The 21802-nt window shown below is 50.5% G+C and overlaps 1 protein-coding gene across 1 annotated transcript in view; it reads right to left on the minus strand.

Moving 5' to 3' along the window:
- Positions 1 to 21802, minus strand: part of Shroom3 (shroom family member 3) — a 48717-nt gene that overhangs the window by 19322 nt on the left and 7593 nt on the right. Inside the window, 3 exon segments of the mRNA XM_036201474.1 lie at positions 4755 to 5522; positions 5524 to 7948; positions 14508 to 14639. Coding sequence (XP_036057367.1) covers positions 4755 to 5522; positions 5524 to 7948; positions 14508 to 14566 — 3252 coding nt within the window. The 5' untranslated portion in view covers positions 14567 to 14639.

Raw genomic sequence — 21802 nt, forward strand, 5'->3', positions numbered from 1 at the left:
CCTAGCATGCATGAGGCCCTGGGTTCAATTCTCAGTATCGTTTCCCCTCCTCCACTGCTGCTCCCCAAAAGTCAAAGGTGATTTACAGGAAGAAGCAGCGAATGCCCAGGCATTAATAATCGCACATTTCCCTCATCAGGTATATTACTGTGCCGGACACTTTGCTTAGTATCTTGCATGGAATATTATCTATTGACATTTCTATTGAAATCTGCATGTATACATGCATTCATCGGTACACGTGTACATACATACACGGTCAACTCAGAAACACTGCCTACAGTTAAACAAACAGAGGAAGTAGGAGTCAAGCCAAGATCTTTCTGTAGAATTTCAATAGGTTAAAGGCAGCTGATGGGTGGATGTAATCGAGTTTGAACACTTGCAGATGATTCCATGCAGTGACTCTACCACTGCAGGACAGGGCTCCTGTTCCACCACCCTTCCTGGCTGATGCAATTGGGCCGGGTTTTGCCAACAGTTAACCTGAACAGCCTGGGAGCCATCTGAGTTCCCAGCACAGTGAAGTTTAAATGTTTTCACATTCAATTCCATCCTCTGTGTTTCCGTTTGCGGAAGCAGCTAGCCTGCATTCATGGGATTCGGCCCTGGGAAGGCTATTTATGTGGGTATGCATTTAAAAGGGGGCAGGAGTTAACTCCAATAGTCAGCTATTGAGAGACTTTATCAAATTTCCAGTTAATCAATTCTCCACCCTGCACCCTCAAAGCATTGGGCTCTCAACATGCCAAGCAAGGTCTTCACCACTGAGCCATATCCCCCAAATGTCTTCTCAACGCAGCAGAAACCCAAGGAGAATATTCCTCTTGCGTGTGTACACTGTCAAGGAATACTTGACTTTCTATAAACTGCTACGTGTGAAGAATGTATTAGGGCAACACAGAAAAGAACAGCGGTTGCCGGAGAAATACCAGGCACAGACACATACTAACTTGGTAAACATCTGACTCATTTTTGGTAATTATTTCAAAACTGACTTAAAGGGGCAGGCAGATCTCTGTTGAGTTCAACTAAACAAAAACAGAGAAATCTGAGCCAACCCCCAGCTCTCAGCACACCTAAGATGTAACCTAAAATGGATAAAATCCCCAATCTAGACTCTTTTTGAGGGGTTCCAAGTTTAATTATCTCTGTCACCAACAAAATACAGAGACTGCAATAGTTATCTACTCTAGGGTATTAGTTTCCAACATCTACTAAAGTGAATTAGGAACCCACATAAAACCTAGTTTAAATGTCATTATTAACTAATAAACACTAAAAAGAAATCAATTTACCACCTGCTATTTTCAGACAGAAGGTGTCATGCCACCTTTTCCCCTGCTGACCTCTCTTTATTCAAGGGAACAGCGTGGTTTAATGATGTCAAGACCAAAGCAAGGCAATACTGTCTCTAACATTCTCTACCGCCTTGAGCAGATTCTGTACCCTTCCTGGGCACCAGTTACCCCTCTTTAACTAACAGTTATCAATCAACCTCACTGCATAGACAAAGATTAATTTTATAGCTATAAAACAGTACAATGATTGGCACACAGCACAAACTCAATTAGTATTGTAATTGAGTTGTAATTTTACAATTCACAGAAAGTCAATTCTATTAATTATGCTCAGTGAATGGGTGCTTACTATCTGCTGCTTACCGGCTTACTGGTTATCCCAAAGAATCCTGTCTCCCCCTAACACTGCAGTATGAGCCACTAATTTCCTCAGTAATTACTGCGTGTCATTCCCACCTCACAGGGAATGTGAAGGGCCCTGAAGATGCAGTCCAGATGAACCAGAGAAGCCTCCGCCTCAGAATTAAGCTATGTAGAGTTTATTAAAAAAAAAAAAAAGGCTATTCTACATTTTAAGATTTATTTTGTTTTTATGTGTATTGTCTGTCATGCACGCATGGTGTCTGCAGAGGCCAGAAGGTGTTGGATCCCCTAGAACTGGAGTCACAGATGCTTGTGAGCTGTCATGTGGGTGCTGAGATCTGAAGCCCCATCCTTTGCAAGTGCTCTTAACCAGCTCTGAGGGACTCTGCTATATTTTAACAACATGTAAGATTCTGTCTCCGCAGTGGAAATATCCGGGTGTTTTTGCAGCTTTGCAGGACCCAGCACTAAGATGCCAAGGTGTGGCTGGACTTCAGTGGACACTAATGAGCAGGGGTCTAATGAGCACGGAGGCCCCTTCTCTAACTGTCGCTATCCTCTTCAGATGAAGAGGAAGGCGAGGGAAATAAGGAATGGGTGCTGTGTGTGTCAGAGGGACTACCAAGGAAGCGAGGGAGAGGCCCCGTCAGGTCCCGGAGTAAAGCTCTCAGGCTGCCTGTAGTTCAAACAGTGGCCTCTGGCAGTTAATATTTCAGGCCTCCAAATTATCAAGCATTATACTCAGGGGAACTGATTTTTACGATGACTTGTTCTGGGGACAGAAAGCACCTGACAGAATTTTGAGACGGACTGTCAGATGTGCATAGAGTTGTTCACAGACACCCCCCCCCACACACACACACACACTAGAGCTTATAAGATCTCACACTATACCAGCATCTGATTAGTAAGAGCAATCATGTTCTGTGGGTGTCATAAACTCAGATAGAGCCAGAAAGGAAATCCACAGAATTTTGGTTTTACCTCAGCCTGTACAAAGTTACTTACCTTGTTTGAATTCACTGAAGCTAGAAGAAAAATTCTCCATTAACTAAATCTTTACCAAAAAAACCTAGATAATGGGAGAGTTCTTTAAACTTACAATTCTAAAAACTAAAAATTCGAAGTTATAGTTCTAAAAAAAAAAAAAACGATAATTTGCCTTGACTCCATAACCCAAGTATTTATTCGATAAGAATCATTTTGTCATCCCCCCACCCCATCCCACCTCACCCCCGAGCCACCTCTTCAGTGGTCGGAGACCAAATCCAGGGCCTGTACCTGCTGGCTTTCTCTCGCCAAGCAGCAACACCTTCCAGCCCACTGCTTTGTTTTAACCACAAATAAGGCTAAAGATGAAGAGCACGCAGGAAGTTATCCCACGGTGTCTCTAGTCAGGCCGGGGCTAGCTCCGGCCCGGGCGGCAGCTCAAGAATGTCTGTGAGTTGGTGCTGAGCAGCACAAAGCAGGTCTCTCATCCTGGATATCCTCCTTGGCTCCATATCCCCCGATTAAATAACAATTAAGTGTGGTGTCCCCTTATTAGAAGAACGCCTAAATACTGTTCTATGTTCAGTTACCCTTCTAAAAACAATTCCACAAATAGTACAAAGTGCTAACTTGGGATTTGAAGAAACCTTACCACATCTCCAAAACAAACTAAAAGCTCACTTGAAATCTTACTTTCCAAGTGACCAGCTTATGAAATATTGGGGGCGGTGAGGAGCGGGGGAGAGGACACAAAGCACTCAGTTATCCAACCAATTCCCCAAGACAGAATAATGACATTTAAACACGAAATTTATTTTTTGCCTATGCTTTTCTATCCTTTTTTTTTTTTTTTTGTTTTTTTTTTTTTGAGACAGGATCTCTCTACATAGCCCTGGCTATCCTAGAACTCACTATGTAGACCAGGCTGGCCTTGAACTCACAGAGACGTACCTGCCTCCTGAGCACTGGTAATAAAAGTGTGTACTACCATACACCCAGCTTTTTTCTTAATTTTTTTTCTTTTTATTTTTTTTTAATCATATCATCTTTACAGTACTGGGAAAGAAGAACAAGGTGTTTGGGCTTCTATGTAGTAAACTACTGCTGTAAAAATTAGCTGGAAAATCTTGTACCTACAGAGTTTAAATGACCTGTAGCAGCACTCTAGGCTTTAATGGCCTCCATAATTTTTTGTTTTTTGTTTTTTTTTTTTTAAAGCACAAGTTACACTGGAGAGAATACTCCTAGATAGTTTTCAGCAGAAACTATCTGGGAGAGCGCAGCATCTTCTCCAAGAGGGATGTGTGTGAGTGGGTATGTGAATGCACACCTGCTTCAATACACTGGGAGACAGGGTCCCACCTACATAAAATAGCAAAACCAAGAGCTGGTGGCAAAGGTTTCTTTCAACTACTTGGAATTCTGAGTCAGATGAACCGAAAAGTTCAAGGCCAGTCTAGACTGTGGGGGACCTGCTCCCAGTTTTTCCCCCAGGGTGCTCTTGAGCAGGGAGAAGTGAGGAACCTTTAGATAGAAATATAGAGGGAGAGAGACAGATAGGAACACAGGATAACCTCGGGAGGGCCTGGGTCAAAACCCACCGGCCCCTTCTGCTGCTGCTAAAGGGCTATTTACAGAAATGCCAAGGGGTGGAGCAAAAGACCTCCCCCTAGCACAGCCAAGTGCAGATCCTTCCAAACACCTGGTGACCAATCCATCCCCTTATGCAACCCTGCTGTGTAAAGCAAGCTCAGATCTCACTAGGAAACCTCTGTGGGCCCCCACACTGGACAACGGTAGTGAGATCCTATCTCAAAAGAAAAAGCAGAAGAGGCCGGGTGGGTATAGCTCCGTGGCGACGTACTTGCTGGGCATGAAGGGTTCAACTGCCAGCACCACAAACACCCATAAAACAACTATATCACTAAAAGAACCTATATAGGTATTTATAGATCTGTACGGAAATCAAGTAAGGGACTCTGGAAAACCGTAGGAAAAAAAGAAATTATTTTCCTGCATTTACAAGAAGAAAACTGAACCAAGGAGGGATGTTAGAGAGGCAGAGGGCCAGCCCCAGGCCGGGGGTTTGGCTGCACCTACCTGGCCTTTCTTGTCCGAGGTGGGAGACGACCTGGACCTCACATGCACAGGGACCGCCAGGGTATCAGAGCGCTCCAGCAGATCCTCGGCTGACTTGGACTTCCCCGCCTTGGCGGCCACCATGTCCCAGGAAGGCGGCCCGCCAGGGGTCCTGTCCGTTCTCTGGGTGCCCCTGGGTCCGCAGTTAGCTCCGCTGAGCAGCTGTCTGGGGACCTGGGAGTCCCAGCGTCGTCGCTCCCCGACGAGGCGTCCGCTGGCGAAGGAGCTGCTACGATCCCGGGGGGCCTGGGGAGCATCTGCAGCGGCAGCTGCCGAGGACAGATGGGGGTGCTCCTTGCGGTGCAGCGCCTCGGGCTCCCGCAGCAGCGAGCTCAGGCTGCAGGCGGAGGCCAAGCCGGGGCCGGGGCCGTCGGGGCCGGCCTGGAGGTAGGCGCTCTGGACGCGCTCGCGCAGCCCAGGCTCCTGGGCACAGGCGGCCGAGGCGGGCCGCTTGCCGGTCTTGCGCTGGATGTAGTCGGCCAGGGCGCTCTGCTGGAACTGCTTGAGCTCGGGCCCGGACAGGCTGAGGCTGGAGCAGGCCTTGCCGTCGCGCTCGAAGATGCGGCGCCGGTCGGCCACGGTGCTCTCCGAGAAGCGCGCCGCCGCCGCCGCCGCCACCGCCGCCGCCGGCCGCTGGGGACCGCAGGGCGCGGCGGGCTCGGCCTCCTCCGACACCCCGACCTCGTTCATCTTCTCGGGCTCCGAGTAGGAGCGCTTCTTCTGCTCCGGGCGTGAGGCGCCTCCGTGCACCTCGCCGGGCAGCCTGGGGTGCGGCCGGGGTCACGCTGTGCCGCTCCCGAGGGGTGTGTGGGGAGGACGAGGAGGATGCCGATGCGGATGCTGATGTTGATGCTGATGCGGCGGCGGCGGCCTCGGGGCTCCGCATCCCCACGTGGGCAGAGGCGGGTCGGGGGCGCCAGGGCCTCGAGGTGGCGGGGGTGCCCGGCTCTAGGTCCCGGCGACGGAACGAGGTGGCCCCCAGGACGCGGGACTGGGCATCCTTGATGCTGTTTCTGTAGGCGCGGCTGAAGGGCGCGTCGAGCGGGGGCGACTCCGGGGTGCCGGGCCGGTCCTCCGACCACGCGGCCTCCCTCTCGGCCTCGCTGAAGAGCTGGAAGGTGCTCTGGCTGCGGAGCAGGCGGGCCTCGGGCCTCGGGGGCTCGGCGCCTCGGCCGGGGGGTCCGCGGCCGTCGGCGGCCCTCCTCTGCGGCTGGCCGCACGGCTGCCAGGGCGCCTCCTCGGGCTTCGCCTGCCCGGGTTTGAAGGTCTGCTCCCCGCTGCGCCGCTGCTCCGCGGGCTCCGTGGAGAGATGGGCGCCGGCGGCTTTGGGATCCTCAAAGTCACTGCCGGCCCGACCGGGCCTGGCGTTCAGGCCGTAGGTGGTGGAGCTGCCCACACTGGGGAGCCGGTGGCGCCCCTGCTCTCGCTCCTCTATCTTGGAGACCTTCTCCAGCACCGAACACTGGGCCTTCCTGTACTGCGGGGTGGCGGTGGCGGCGGCGGAGCAGGCGGAGGAGGAGGCGCTGCTGCAGCTGGGTCTCCTGGGGGCCAGAGCGGATGCCTGCTGCAGGGGTGGGGCAGGGGGCTCTGCAGACCTCGAGTCTGCAGCCTGCGCCTTCCCCTCCGGCCTCGGACAGGAAGCAGGCCTGTCCAGGTAGCTCCTGCTGTCGGGCCCGGCTTTCCAACCGGGCTCTTCGACGTGGGTGTGGAGGGCGCAGCCGGGCCTGCCACCGGGGGGACCCTCCTGGGCCTCTCCTGCCAGCTCGGCGCTGCTTTGTCTCCTCAGACTCTCTGGAATGTTCTGGAGGGATGCGAAGGCCAACTTGGTCCTGCCAAAGTTGCCCGAGGAGGAGGACGACGGCGGGCTCTGGCCGCCGTGACCTTCCCTCTCCGGTCTCTGCCTGAGGTTGGCGTTGTGATCTTCCTGGAAGTCACCGTCCCAGGGCTGGGGAGGGGAGGGGCCGTGGTGGTGGCTGCCGCTGCCATGGGCGTTCCTTCTCTCGTGGCCCTGGAGAGGCGTGACGTGTCTCTTCGGGGAGGCGTCTTCATTTCCAGGCACTGCAGAAAAATGGACTTTGTAGGAGACGTACTTGGCCGTGGGCTCTGGGCTTCTCTCCGCCGGGGTGGCTGAGCCACGCTCCAGGGGCTGACCGAAGGCGAACCCGGGCCTGCTGGCTTCATCTTGGTTCCCGTTCTCATCCAAGGCTGCCATCCTGGTACAGGCGCCCTGGGCATAGCCACTCTCTTTGACCAGGGCAGGGTAGACCGTACCGTTACTGCTCACAGAAGGCTGAGGCACCTGGGCAAAGTGTGGCTCTGGAGAAGGCACCGGGTAGATGCCAGTGGGCAGCAGGGGTTGGCCAGGCTGGGCCTTCTGGGTGTAACCATGCCTGGGCTTCACCGGGGGGCTGCTCTCTGGACTCCTCTCTAGGACTGTGTGCAGCTGTTCCTCCACGAAGGGCGTCTTCAAGGGGCCCGAGGAGCTTGGCTGCGGCCTGCAGAACCTCTTCTGATCAAGGCTAGACCAGGAGCTGGGACGCTCGCGTTGCCGGAAGGCCGCGTAACTGTCGCTCCGAGTGGGGGGCATGGGTGCGCCCACTTTCTGAGGCAGGTTGTCGGCGGCAGCATCTGAGGCACTGGGGCACTGCTGGTTCCAGGATGGGGACGGTGCCCCCTTGCCCCGAGGAACGCTATGCCATTTAGCACAGCCCTGACTCCCTGCTGCTGCTGCCTGGGCGTCCCTACCCTGAAGAAGCAGAGCTGAAGGGTTCACCTCATACTCTGACGAGACCCCCCTCCGGGTGTCGTAGACTGTCTTGACATAGCGAATGTCCGCTTGCCTCATCCCTTCTAGGAGGCCGCCTCGCGCAGAAATCATGTCCGTGGAAGCTGACCGTTCTTGGCCGGGGCCACCAGGGGGTGGGTACTCTAGGATGCTAGAACTCGTGGAGAAGGAACTATATGCCGAGTCTCTTTTGTTATGGAGGTGGCCGAGCTGGTCGATGCTGCTGGTGGACTTGGCGGGGGAAAGAGGGTGGCAGGATGGGTACCCGCCACTAGGCTCCAGGCTTTCCACACTCCCCTGGGAGCTGCACTGGTCAGGGCTCCGCCTCAGATACGCATGGTCGTAGTTGGAGAGGTCACTTGTGGAAGAGCTGGGAGGGAGAACAGAGACAAAGCAGTCAGGCGGCTGAGGAGTTTAGTGGGCTCACCGACACAGGGCTCAGCTTATAAATGCACTCTTATGCAAGATGTCCCGTTTTTCCGGGAGGGCGGGCAAAAAAAAGGGCCTTGTTTGGGGCTTGTTCCGATTCCCCCGTGTCGTCACTAGGATTAACTGCCCAAGGCTGTAGCTTTAGGGGCCTCTAATTAATCGCTCCGGCTTACGAGAAGATAGGGGTGGCCTTAGGCACAGGCAGCATGATGATGTGACTTGCTCCACTGTAAATGACATTTGTGAACATGAAGGAGGGGAGTGGGGAAAAACTGAGGAGGAGGAGGAGGGATGATGGGGAGGACATTCTCTGTCTCTTACAGACATTGTGGGGGAGACGGAGAAAAGCTTAGTAAGCGAATAGGCATGTGAAGGCTGGGGGACTTGGGGAGCACATGCTTATGATTTTAGTTAATAGCATTCCTTTTTATGGAGTCAAAAGCTGGGCCCTGGCAACCTTCCTGGAGTCTCAACATTGGTAGGGACAGTTTGTTTGTGGGGAGAAGCTAAACTCGAAGCTGAGAGGAGAATATTACTTGGGGAGACGGGGGGGGTGGTGGTAGAGAAGGCCAATGAGAGAAGAGAGGGTAAGGGAGAAAGGGAGGCTGGGAAGGAGGTCTTAGCCTCAGGAGGTCCTTTAGGCTGGGGTTCCAACACCAAAGCCATCCTCAGTGTGCCTTCAGGAGAGCAAGACCTTTGTTTCTGCTCCTCTGGGTTGGGGAGAGGGAAAGAGTCTCAATAGGGGCCCTTCATACCTCAGGAAACTGTTTTTGTTAGATAATCAGAGTCGAACATGCACATGTGGGGACCAGGGAGTTTGGGGAATCTTGTAGCTTCCATTCAATTTTGCTATGAGCTTAAAACTGCTATACTAATTGATGATAGGGGCTGGAGAGACGGCTCAGCAGCTAACAGCACTGGCTGGGTTCGGTTCTCAGCACTCACATGGTGGCTCACAACCGTCTCTAACTCCTATCCCAAGAGATCTGACTCTGCCTTCTGGCCTTGGCAGCCACTGGGTATGCATAAGTACACAGACCTACATGGAGACAAAACACCTACACACATCAAATACAAATTTGCCATGAAATATATCTGAGCTGGGAGTACAGCTCGGTGGTGAGCCCTTGCCCAGCATATGCGAGGAACCAGAAAGGAAAAAGAAATTCTACCTCAGGAGAAGACTCCTAGAATAAACAAAGATCAACCAGCAGTCTCCTTATGGTAAACACCGTGACCCACTGTTCTCCAAAGGAAGGTAAATCACGAGCTCTTACCTAGGCGTTTCATTTTCAGACAAGTAGAGACTCAAGAGCATTTAAAATCAGGTAGTATATATATTTCTAGATCTCACATAAGTAAATGTAATGGCACAGTGCCGAGTGTATGCTAATGTTTTAAGCTGGAACGTCTCCGGAGAATGTATGAAGAGACTCGAAGACAATGTTCAGAGTTAAAACTTGTGATGGACCAGCAAAACATTCCGGGGTCAGCAAGAAGACCACAAGCTCAGCATTTTACCTCAACAGAATCTAATTCTTCTCCTCAGGGAAAGTCAACTTCCTGAAGCAGCCTGCTTTGGGAAGGACAGGATAAGGTCAAGAGAGAAAGAAGAAACAGTTTGTGAGCCTGCCAGCTCAGGAAAAACTGACCTGCCCTCAACGGCATGGCATGTGTCGTGGCTAAATTTTGCCGTGCCCTTCCTTCCTCCTCCCTGTTCTCCTCTAAAGTGCAGAGCCTTGTTGCAAGGGTAAGGGGAGCCATAAAAGTCAGCCCCATCTGTTGGGCTGCAATGCCTTTAACTTCCCGCAGCAGGAGATGCAGAGGTGACGACACAGCAAAAGTCATTTGCTGAAAGGGAAATTCAGACCTAACCTGGGAACATACACATAGGCAACTACACCAACAGCCGGCTGGACCACTGAGCAGGAGAATGCCATCACGATGGATCTCAGAATACAGGAAGTCACGCCTCTCTCTCTCTCTCTCTCTCTCTCTCTCTCTCTCTCTCTCTCTCTCTCTCTCTCTCTCTCTCACACACACACACACACACACACACACACACACCCACACACACCCACACACATACCAGACCAGAGCCAGTGTCTAGGGACCCACTTCCTGATGCAGACCTCAAGTCGACAGCACCGCACGAGGACTTTGTAAGGCTACTCTCCTCCCCTGGGGGTTGCTCTGTCCCTCAGTGGTCCATCCTCAGGCTGCCCGGGGATGTGGGGGCCTGATGTTGGCCTCTGGGAACAAGTCTGTCCACCGTTATCTGGAGATACTCACTCCCATTAGCTTTGATGTTCCTGATCATCCTTTGATAATTCTAAACTACGGAATGGAGGTGGGAGAGTCACAGTGAGGAATGAAATCTTCACACCCGCCACAGCTTCAGTGCTAACACAGGCAACCTGACTATCAAGGACTGCGTCTTCTCCAACCTCACCGGCTACTGCTGTCCTTGCTCACTGCATGCCAGCCCTTGACCCTCCGGGCAATGACTCAGACGTATGAGGCCCATTTCTGCCAGTGTCTCGGAGTTTTTGGACTCACTGCTCTACCACCCGGAGTGCCCGTCACCTGGCTCGCTCCCTTCCCTTCCTCAAGTCTCGATGTCAGAAGACTTCCAGAAATAACCATCACCTTGGCTCTCTTTACATCCTATAATGCTGTTTTTATTCCCCTCATAGCATTTACACCACTTGATATCCTATCACAGCTTTGGTCATATAAAAGCTACTCCGTTCTAGCCACAATGTTGAAAGCACGAGCGCACACACAAAGCATTTGCTGATTCTGTGGCAGACATACATGTGCTCTTCTATGCTACTCTGGGGTTTGTGTCCTTAGAAGTGATTTTGAGGGCTGGAGAGATGGCTCAGCAGTTCAGAGCACTTGTTGATACTGCAGAGGACCTGCCTTTGGTCCCTGGAACATCCACCTGGTGATCTCTGCAGACCCGAGGGCACCAGGCATGCACGTGGTACACATACATGCAGATAGGCAAAACACTTATATTCACAGAATGAAGTATTTCTTTTTTTAAAAAAGTAATTTTTAAATGCTCAAAACATTGTGAAAAGCACAAACAAGTATATGAAAAATGTCCTGATGTGTACTCACAGAACCCTAATTCCTAAAATGATCGAATCTGTTTGCAAAACACTGGGCTGAAGATAAACAAGTCTGTTTACCACCAGACTTCTGGGGCTTCCATAAACTATTGTTCATCTGTTGTTCCAAAGGGGAAATACACGAAGCAAAGTTTTCTAAACTTATTCGACTCTAGAAACTTTCTGCCAAGGAACACTTAATGAACTTTCATTTCATGGAAGACTCTTGGAGAAACAGTATTACAAGATGAAGCTCAGGGAGCGTGCCCATCACTAAGGCCACCTGAGACATGGGGGTGCTCACATTTGCCAGGTGAATGGATCTCTCAGTGAGTCCTGTGTGGGAGTGTTTTGATAGTACTACTTCAGCCTCTTTTCGGAGAGACTACGTGTCCTGACTACGTGTCCTCACAGTCTCTTCCGATACTTTAGAACCGCTTCGTGGTACTTTCACATGACAGCAGAGAGAAAGTGGCAAGGGCCTGGCAGAAAGCAGCTACCATCAAATTTCGGGACGATTCCAAATCCCACCTCGCTCACAAGACAGTTAAAGCCGACTGCCCTCACTGCCTCTGTCCTCCCTACACCTCCCCATCCCCACTCTCCTGTTTTCACGAGAAGACCACCCCTGGATTTAGACCTAAAATTGGGCTGGGAAAACTAAATCCAAGCCACCAGACAGACGCCAACCGCCAACCACCAACCCGGCACACTAGGTCACCGTGAGCCTAGGGGACAGACACCCCGGTGGTCCTTTCCCAGCTGCCGCCGCCACTGTGTGTCCCCAAGTAGACTGACAGGGAAGGGATGCCGTGTGGCAGAGCCACAGAGGTGTGCCTGGGCAAAGGTGGGAGAAGACGGAGACCTGCAGCATTCTGGGTAATCTGAGCTTGCTTCCTCTTGGCACACAGTGCTTTTGTGTTAACAGCCATGCTGGCATCAAAGGAGCAGGAGGCAGACACAGTGGGACAAGGGGAGAAAGAAGGGCAGGGCGGCCTTCCGGATACTACTGGATACCACTGCAGTCACTCAAGCAGGTGCCCCACACCCTGACTACAACCGTCTGATTCTGCTGTAGGGTCGGTATATCCCTGAAGTCACAGTAGGGCTTCAGATTTAGGGCTTCCTAAGCCAGTGAGGATGGGAGGGCTGGGAGGCTGTAAGGGATTCACCATTTGGTGGCACTCATGTGCTCTGCTTTATCATAAGTCCTTCAGCAAGTTTCCCTGGACCCCCAAATCTTCAGCCTGCTTGCTTGCTTGCTTGCTTGCTTGCTTGCTTTCTTTCTTTCTTTCTTTCTTTCTTTCTTTCTTTCTTTCTTCTTCTTCTTTTTTTTTTTTTTTAAAGATTTTATTATGTATACAGTGTTCTGGCTGCATGCCAGAAAAGGGCACCAGACCTCATTACAGATGGTTGTGAACCACCATGTGGTTGCTGGGAATTGAACTCATGACCTCTGGAAGAACAACCAGTGCTCTTAACCGCTGAGCCATCTCTCCAGCCCCCAACCTGCTTTTTTTTTTTTTTTCCCCCAGCCTGCTTATTAGAATTGTCATGTATGGAATGTTCCCCCTGCACTTGGAGTTGCGTGCATTCCTTTATTTAATGCTCACAATGACCCAGTGACATAGGTGTCGCTAATTCCATTTTAGAGAATAGGAAGCCGAGATCAAAGAGTGCTCACGCTCACGAGCAGGAATGAGAGTAACCCCAAGGTCACACCTAAAGCCCCTGCTCCTCCTCCCTCAGGTGTCAGGTGTCCACACTGTACAAAGCCCCAGCACTTACAGCGCTGTAAATCAAGGGTCCTTTGTGGAGGGTGAACCGTGAGGGAACCTACTCTGGAGCAGATGGCTCAGATGGGTGAACTGGTCCCCTTAAGAGACTGGGAGGACACCAGGTGTGGGTGGCACACGCCTTTAATCCCAGCACTTGGAAGGCGGAGGCAGGCGGATCTCTGTGAGTTCGAGGCCTGCCTGGTCTACAGGCCAGGGCTGTTAGACAGAGAAACCCTGTCTCAAAACCCCCTAAGAGAGAGACTGGGAGGCCTACAGAGAGGGAAAGGAATGTCTATAGGAAGTTAAGTAACTAGGAGTCACTTCTTCCTGTGGCCTGATTTTTACTCTAATATGACAGAAGAGGTCTGTCCTGTCCTGTGTCCACCAAAGAGAGGCCTAGGATTTGCCTTTGAGCCAATCATGATCCTTAAGGGCTGTAAATGAGTCAATCCTACCTTTCTCCCAAGTACAGCCACCCTCTGTTAAATAACCCTTCCAGAAGCCTCCTCGTGGCTCTCCCTAACACACTACCTGCACCTCGCTCTTACGTAGGTGTAAAATGCCCTTCCCACCTCCCTACCCTCGCCCCACCTCTGCCTGACTCAAGTGATGAGAATACAGTGTAGAGCCTGACCCCTCGGGATCAAAATGGAGGCGAGCTTGTGCATGCAGCTGGTGTGGGCAATCCTGACTCCGGTTTTTCCTTCAGTATGCCCGAGGGTCTGGGCTAGGATCCCCTTTTCCCGGGTAAACCCCTTGGGCTGCCGCACTCACAGAGGCACTGTTCATTCTTGACTACAGCATACATGTCACCCAGCAGCTACATGTGAAGACTGCAGGACCTGACTCAGATCTGTCCTCACTCACATACCGATCCGCTGTCCACACTCAGACAGTAATTTGTACACACTGCAAAATGGCAAAAAATTCTGTACTCCTTTTATTATTTTTTTCTTTTTAGTTTTTCGAGATAGAGTTTTTCTGGGTAGCCCTGTCCAGGCTGTCCTGGAACTAGCTCTGTAGACCAGGCTGGCCTCGAACTCACAGAGATTGGCCTGCCTCTGCCACTCGAGTGCTGGGATTAAAGATGTGTGCCACCACTGCCTAGCAAGTTCTGTATTCTTTAGAATAGTCCTGTATACAGAGGAGGGAAGTGAACAGCAGACTTCGGGAAATCACATCACTGAGAAATTCTCCATCTTAGTTGTTTCTGCTACAGGGCAAGATACATTGATTTGGCAGGAGGAGAAAACCCAAGGAGAGCATTTAAATACAAGCATATCATCAATTTAGCTGAAAACATATACAATTTCTAATAGTGCAGACAGGACACTGAAGCACCCAGGAAAGAAGTCTGTCGAATTTTCAAATATAAGATTATAATAGGTGTTGAGAAATAGCTGACAGGGAATGGGTTCCATAAATAGCTCAAATCACCAGCCGTGCTCAAGCTTTCCAGCCCCCCTCAACCATCCAGGTCAGGGAGTGATGGAGGATGAGTCACCCACAGTTAGCATTTTAAGAGGAGGGGAAAAAGGACACTCGGGGGAGAACATGGCCTCTGAAGGAGAGGAACCCTCAGATGCCAGCTGTGGCCACTCACCTGGAATGGTAGCTCTGGTGCCAAGGAGGGCCCATCGTGCCCCGAGATATCTGCATCATGCTGGCATCAGGCTGGTTCTCTCCAAATTTGGTGGTATGCCACGAGTGAGGGCGAGCAGCGGGATCACTGCACCTGTGGAGACACAGGAGGGGACCCTTCAGCATCAGCAGTTCCTCAGCCCAGTCCCCTCACTAAGCAAGGTGGCCTGGGTCCCCAGAGATCACAGATGCAAGCATCGCTTACTTCTCCTCAGCTCAACAAATATTCCATTTTACTTCTTAGTCTCCCATCACTTTGGACCACACAGGAATGTTGCCAAGCCAGGGTAACTTTATATAGGCTTCCTCCATGTTGGCATTTTGTGCCTTAAGAATGTAAGGACATGGTTGCCTTGGTCTTCCTGGACCCTCCAGACTTAAAGAAAAACACCAAAATTCCTTCCTATTTCCCAAGGGACTTTGTGGAGATGGGTTGTAAAAAGCTTCCTGGGGCTTTTCAAGTCCTCCGCCAGACCCTGGGTGGACGGTGCTGTTTCACTGTCTCGGTAAGAACTGTGTGAAAGTCAGACATTGCCCTGCACTGACAATCACATGTCCTACGCCACAGTCTAGAGAACACAGCGTTCTCCAGAAGACTTTCTCATTTTGCAAGTCGGTGACTTCAACTTTTAAGCATCCTGCCCTTCAAACACAAAGATCGGATGGAGCCGAAGAGACCATGTGGGTGTCCTTTAGAACCAAACACGAGTTCAAGGAGGAAGCAGGGACTACAGGAAGCCAGAGTCACGGGGCAGTGGCGGCACAGTGTTTTTGGCAAAGGAGTGAGGTGGCCCGCCAGGCATCTCACGCTGACAACTTCTGAACTCTGAGACCACAGGGGGAAACTTCCGTAGTCTGGAAACACTTTGGGATACAGGACCCCACTTGATAAGATGGAAATAATAGATGCAACTTATCCCTAAAACCCTATCCATTTCTCCTCTGTGAAAAATCATTAGCTTCTGTAATGCACAGGAAAACCCGATCCCACGATGCCCGTCAACTTTAATTTGTTAGGCAAATGAACACTACTTGACCAGGTGCCTGGAGACTTCAGTCCTCAGCCAGACTTCACTGTTAACCAGCTGTGGAAGTCACTTCCAGTCCCTAAGCCTCTGCACGCCTAAAACCTGAAGACACTAATCAGAGGCTCAATTCATCTTATTTTAACCTGATTTTCTGAGGCTAACATTATATAATATAGCTGGCCCAGAGTAAAATATCAGTAGATAGTAAGTATTATTCGATATAACTCATTTGCTGTTAATGAATTGACAGAATAGAGGCCAGGCAGACAAGCCTATTAGACCGACCTAAAAGGAAGGGAAAAACCGGGGAGAAAGAAGTTGAGGGTGGATGATGGCGGATATGGGAATGGGTAGGAGAAAATATTGACACAACCCCCCTTCCAGCTCCAAGATCGTTTATGGAGATTGAGAGTCAATAATTACAAAGAGGAGGGCCAGCCAGATGGCTCAGCTGGCAAAGACTTCTGTGCAAGCCTGACAGTCTGAGTCGGCTCCCTGGGACCCCTGGGGATGGTGGAGAGAGAGAACCGACTCCACAGTTATCCTCTGACCGTTGGATGAGCCGTCTGTGCCTCTCCTATCAGGGGTACCCTCAAATAACTATCACACAGAGACTGGTCTCCAAGTTAACTGTGGTCAAAGCAAACAGGGTGTGGCCACCGTGTTGAGGCGGCCTGAAACCAGAAGGGTAAACAGAGGCCAAACGGTACAACTGCCTGTCTGGAATCTACATGATAACGAAAGGAACCTTGTGATGAACCAGGAATCGAAGATGGCGCTGCAGAAAACCAAGCCACACTTGAGGAACTGGGCTGAGGCCGCAGCCCACTTTTCTGGGGAACTTGAAGTGCATGGTCCAAGGAGGTCTAGCAACAGGGGAGCTGATGTGCTGTGCTAGCCTGCAGCTCTCCATCTGCCCCTCCAAAGAGCTGGCTTGGTGCTCTCTAGTCCCCTAAAGGCTCAAGAGACAGGCCCTTAGGGGACTAGAGAGGTCCTGGGCGGGCTGGGATACACTCGCTCTCTTCTTGGTCTCTTGTTTTCTCCTTCATCCCATTAGCCCAAGAAAGGAAACGTGGGTTCCAATTTAGTTTCTAAACCAGATACCACTGGTTTTGAGTTTGGGTTTTTTTTTTTTTTAAGTACCTGTAAGTAATACATTTTCACCTTGAATTTCCTTCTGGTTATAATGGGCCAGGGTTATGATCTGAGTGCGAGGTGTCCTCTTTGGGCTCACATGTTTGAACCCTCGGCCCTAGCTTACAATGTGCTGTTCTGAGAGGCTGTGGGACCTCTAGGAGGTGGGGTCTAGACAGACAGAGGACGTGGGCTGCCGAGGGAAGGGCCTTGAGGGGTAATTACAGCCCAGCCTCACTTCTGGCCTGTGATCTCTGCTCCTTGGCAGTAACGAGCAGCTAGCTACCCCATGTCGGCAGTACCAAGAACGTGAGATGCTCTCCCTTCCTGCCTTCCTCCCCGTGATGGGCTGCACCCGCTCAGCTCCACGAAGTTTCTTCAGGTGGGTATTCTGTCACGTGATGAGAAGAGTAACCCACTCCGGCTATGAGGGTTCAGACGGGAACACCAGCTACACTGGGAATTGGACCAGAAACCACCCAGAGGATGACATTCTGGCACTTGATGTGTCTACATTTTGTCCATGCCCCGAGAGGTAAGAAAGGCTGAATATGATTTGGCAGTTTCAAGACAGCATAGCACTCACGAGTGGCTGATTTTTAGCCAGGTCAAATTCATGAACCTAGGCAGTTCCAAGGCAGGAACATGGTTATTAATCATTGTGTTTAGACAGATTTATATTGAGAATGGGAGGCAAGGAAGACTGGAGCAGCAAGATTTAGAGAATACAGTCTGGCAAGAAGATGAGCACGATGCTCGTGGCTGCCGGTGGCTCCTGGCTGACTTCACCGGGAGGTGGCAGGAACTTCACTGGGAGGGAGGTCTGCTGGTTACTGCAGGCGCGTCCATGAAGGGATGGGGAGACCTTCGTTGTTGTGGTTTTACCGTGAAATGTCCCTCACAGGCTCGTGTGCCTCAACACTTGGCCCCTGGTTAGTGGTGCTGTTTGTGAAGGTTGTGGAACCTTCAGAAGGTCGGTCGAGGAAGTGGATTGCAGAGGGAGGGCCTTGGGGCTCTATAGCTGGCCACACTTCCTGTTCATACTGTGCTTCACCGTGTACAGCTACAATGTGGCCAGCCAAGCCTCCTGACCTGCCTCCATGCCTTTCCTGCCCACTGCCATGTCTTCCTCACCACCATAGTGTCTATCCCTCAGGAACTGGAAGCCAGAATTCTCTTTTCTCCTTTAAGTTGCTTTTGTATCAGAGGAACACAGAGGTAACTAAGACACTCTTCTTCCTCAATTCCTGTGAGCACCTGTGCACACCAATGCCACTTCCTGTCCTGCACAGGCCTTGAAGGTGAAAAAAGGGCCCCAAAAAAACCCCCTGTGGCCACACCAATGCCACTTCCTGTCCTGCACAGGCCTATGAGGTGAGCACCTGTGCACACCAATGCCACTTCCTGTCCTGCACAGGCCTATGAGGTGAGCACCTGTGCACGCACTACCAATGCTACTTCCTGCCCTGCTACACACTTCCTGCCCTGCCACAGGCCCCAAACAAACAAGACCAGTTGATCACGGACTGAAATTTTCACAACTGTGAACTGAAATAAACCCATTTGTTTACATATTATAGAGCCTTACTATGTGGCACAGACTAGCCTGAAGTAGGAAGGCTGCTGCCCTGGACACTGAGCACGAGGATTACAGGCATGTCTCAGCATGCCTGTCAAAAGCATGTTCATCATAAACTCATTTTCTCCAGAACCAATCACTCTGTCCATCAAAGTGATTGACAACTGAACAGTCTAGCTATGCAACAGTTCACAGGATCAAAGGCTGCGGGACGCGGATGTGAAGGATACCCAGGCAGAAGGAAGAGCATGCCCGAGATGGGCAAACCAAAAACATGGCACAAGCCACACAATCAGCTGACGAGATGACAAACAGGGAGACAGGTGCCAGGGGGAGGCGGAACGAGAGGAAGAGCCTGATGGTGAGCGTCTCATGCTATGCCACAGTAAAAGATGGCCGAGGCTCACATCTGAAGTTTTAGGAAGATACTGCCAATATCACAGTGAATAAATTCTACCAACCAGGATAAGTGATGATGAAAGCCTGATAAAAAACTTGAAGGAATGGAAGGAAGATCTTCTTTAAAGTTACGGAGGCAGAAGAATCTTCATCCTCAGTGACCACTTAGAATTGATAGTGTGTGTGTGTGTGCGTGTGTGTGTGTGTGTGCGTGTGCGTGCGTGTGTGTATGTGCGTGTGTGTGTGTGCGTGTGTGTGTGTGTGCGTGCGTGCGTGTGTGTGCGTGTGTGTGTGCGTGTGTGTGTGTGCGTGCATGTGTGTGTGTGTGCGTGTGTGTGTGTGTGTGTGTGCGTGCGTGTGCGTGCGTGATGTTTAGTAAAGAACAAAGAATGCCAAGTCCCTGAGATGAGAATAAGTTTGGAATATTCAAAACAAGAGTAGACAGAAGAGCCGATGGTGTGGATTCGGAGCACGTGTGGTGCTCTGGCCACAAGCATCAAAAGTTTACTTGAATGGGGTCTGGAGCCAAGACTCAGAGGTAGACTGGGACTCCAGATGACCTCAGAGGACTGTTGTGTGTTGGAAAAGTGGAGAAAGTGGCAACTGTGGCTTAGAGAATGAGCCCTGGAGGGCGTCTGTTGGTCCTGCTCCCAGATGGGCTGCTGTGACTGGGCTGCGTGGCCTTCCAGGTGCAAAGGCCACCTGTCAACCAGACACAAGTCACACATACAAGACCCAAAACAGCCTCGGACTGGTAACACCACAGAATCAAATGACCGTATTTTTAGCTCTGACTGACCCATCTACCTGTTTGTCCACTGCTTACTGCATACACTGCCACAGAAGACAGAGTCCGCCCAAACACTCCACATTCTCACCATCACGGCAGTGATGTACTGAGTTGTCTGTCAGAGGGGACGGTGCAGCCTTCAGGTGGAGCGTCTTCATGATACCCCTGCCGAACCCCACAGGCTTAGCTGGGGCAGAACGCTGACTCTAAGGTTCTCCTGGTGTGTCACTGATCATTTTCCTCATCTGCGTTATGTTGTTTTAAGATGGTGTTACTCTCCTGCCTGGCGGACCCCAAACTGATTGGTTCAAATTATTTCCCTTGCCTCAGTCCCAAGCTGTATGCCACTATATACGGCTATTTCTTCATCTATTTTAAAAATGGACACACACAGAGAAATATATTCACATCAACACAAAGACTACCTTAGTTATGTGTGGACTTAAACTAAACTTAATAATTAACATTTCCCCATATTCATTTGAAGTCTTTTGAATAGACGATAAACTCACATGACTAAGAAATAAATAAAAACCAAATGTGCGATCTTGTCCCTCTAGACTCCATTTCCCATAGCTGACTACTCTCGTTAATTTCTTATGTATCCTTTCCCAGCATCCCAGTATGTAAACACAAGCCTGACATAAAGGTGCAAGTGTGTGGCACACTGGTACAGAGCTTGTCTAGTGTGCACAAAGCCTGGGGATCTACCCCAAACATCAGAACAACCAAAGAGGTGGACTGGTGGGAAGAAAGGTATTTATGAGGTAATATCACCTCAGAGTAACATACAGTCCTCTCTGAAAGGGGGTGTTCTTCTGAAATGTCACACTCGTAATGTACCCTGGGGACCTTTGGCTTTGCCGACTGAATCACAAGAGTGAAGTCTGCTAACATACAGATGACTAACACCATAAATTAGGAGAAAAGCTAACACCCTTTCCTTGTACTGTGTTTACCACACTGAACCCACATTTATCTCCAGATCGCCTTCCCTACTATGTGGTTTATTTCTCCTCACCCTCCATTCCGAAACATGTTTATGGACTAACACAGAAAGACTATAATAGAAGGGAGGGATTAGCAATGGGTTTGTCTTTTGTTTGTTTGTTTGTTAGTTAGTTAGTCAACAGTGAATAAGTGATGCCCAAATGCTCTATTTCTCAATATTTCAATCCTGCCCTCCGCCCAACTCTCTCTCTCTCTCTCTCTCTCTCTCTCTCTCTCTCACACACACACACACACACACACACACACACACACACACACACACACCCCAGAGCAACTGACTCTCCTATGTGCCAGCATTCACACCTAAGTCACAACAACTGGATACAAACACCACACTACCTACCATCTGCCGTCGCGTTCCCCTTGGCCACCGACAGCCCTTCAAACACAACTGCAACAGGACAGTAGCACAGCAGAAGCTTTACCAGTGGTCTCTCTGCCTCGATCCTGCGCATGGACTGAGGCTTGATTTTCTCTTCGGAAGGCAGGAAAGGGGACTGGATTTTACCAATGTTTTGGGGCATCAGAGGTAATGACTTCAGAATTTTCTTCCCTACTGTGCACAAGCTTTGACAGGAAGAACCAACTTCCACGCTGGATGGCTCTCAGTCAGGCTGACGCACACAGACACCACACACAAATTCTTAAGGATTCAGAGAGGCTGAGATAGCGGTGAAGATGAGAAAGGCTGGGTCCCCTTTGGGTTCTCCCGGGTCCTTCCCAGGACGTCTACGAGCAGACAAAGCAGGAGCAGCTTAATGGGGCAAATGGAAGACTGGGTTCTTCCCCTCCACCCAGGGGCCCGCAGGGCTGGGTGGGCTGGTCCCTCCGCCACCACAGCTGGAAACCTCCCCTTGAGTACAATCCCAGAGACTGTCTGGAAGTGTGAGGGAGCCCAAATATCAACCAAAATATTTCAAAATCAAGCTAATTCATGCTATATAAATGTTCAATGGCATCTGTGTGTGTGTGTGTGTGTGTGTGTGTGTGTGTGTGTGTGTGAGAGAGAGAGAGAGAGAGAGAGAGAGAGAGAGAGAACACTACTCCATTAAATAAAAACAGTATCTCTGAAACCGCTAACCCTGAAGAAGCTGAATTCCTTTTCCTGATGCACAATGCATGGAGCTGGGCTTTTCATTTCCCTTTTTTTACTGTCTCCCCATTTAAGATAAGAGGCTACAGATAAGGAAACTGAGGAGATTAGAAAAAGGTAAATAGCAATTTTAAAACGTTTAAAAGAAATCTATTCTTTAAAAATCATACTGGAAAAACAAAAACCTGTTCATTAAAATAAAGTTTAAAGTAACTGGAACCCA

This window comes from Onychomys torridus, chromosome 10, assembly GCF_903995425.1.
Source record: "Onychomys torridus chromosome 10, mOncTor1.1, whole genome shotgun sequence".
NCBI classification, from domain to species: domain Eukaryota; kingdom Metazoa; phylum Chordata; class Mammalia; order Rodentia; family Cricetidae; genus Onychomys; species Onychomys torridus.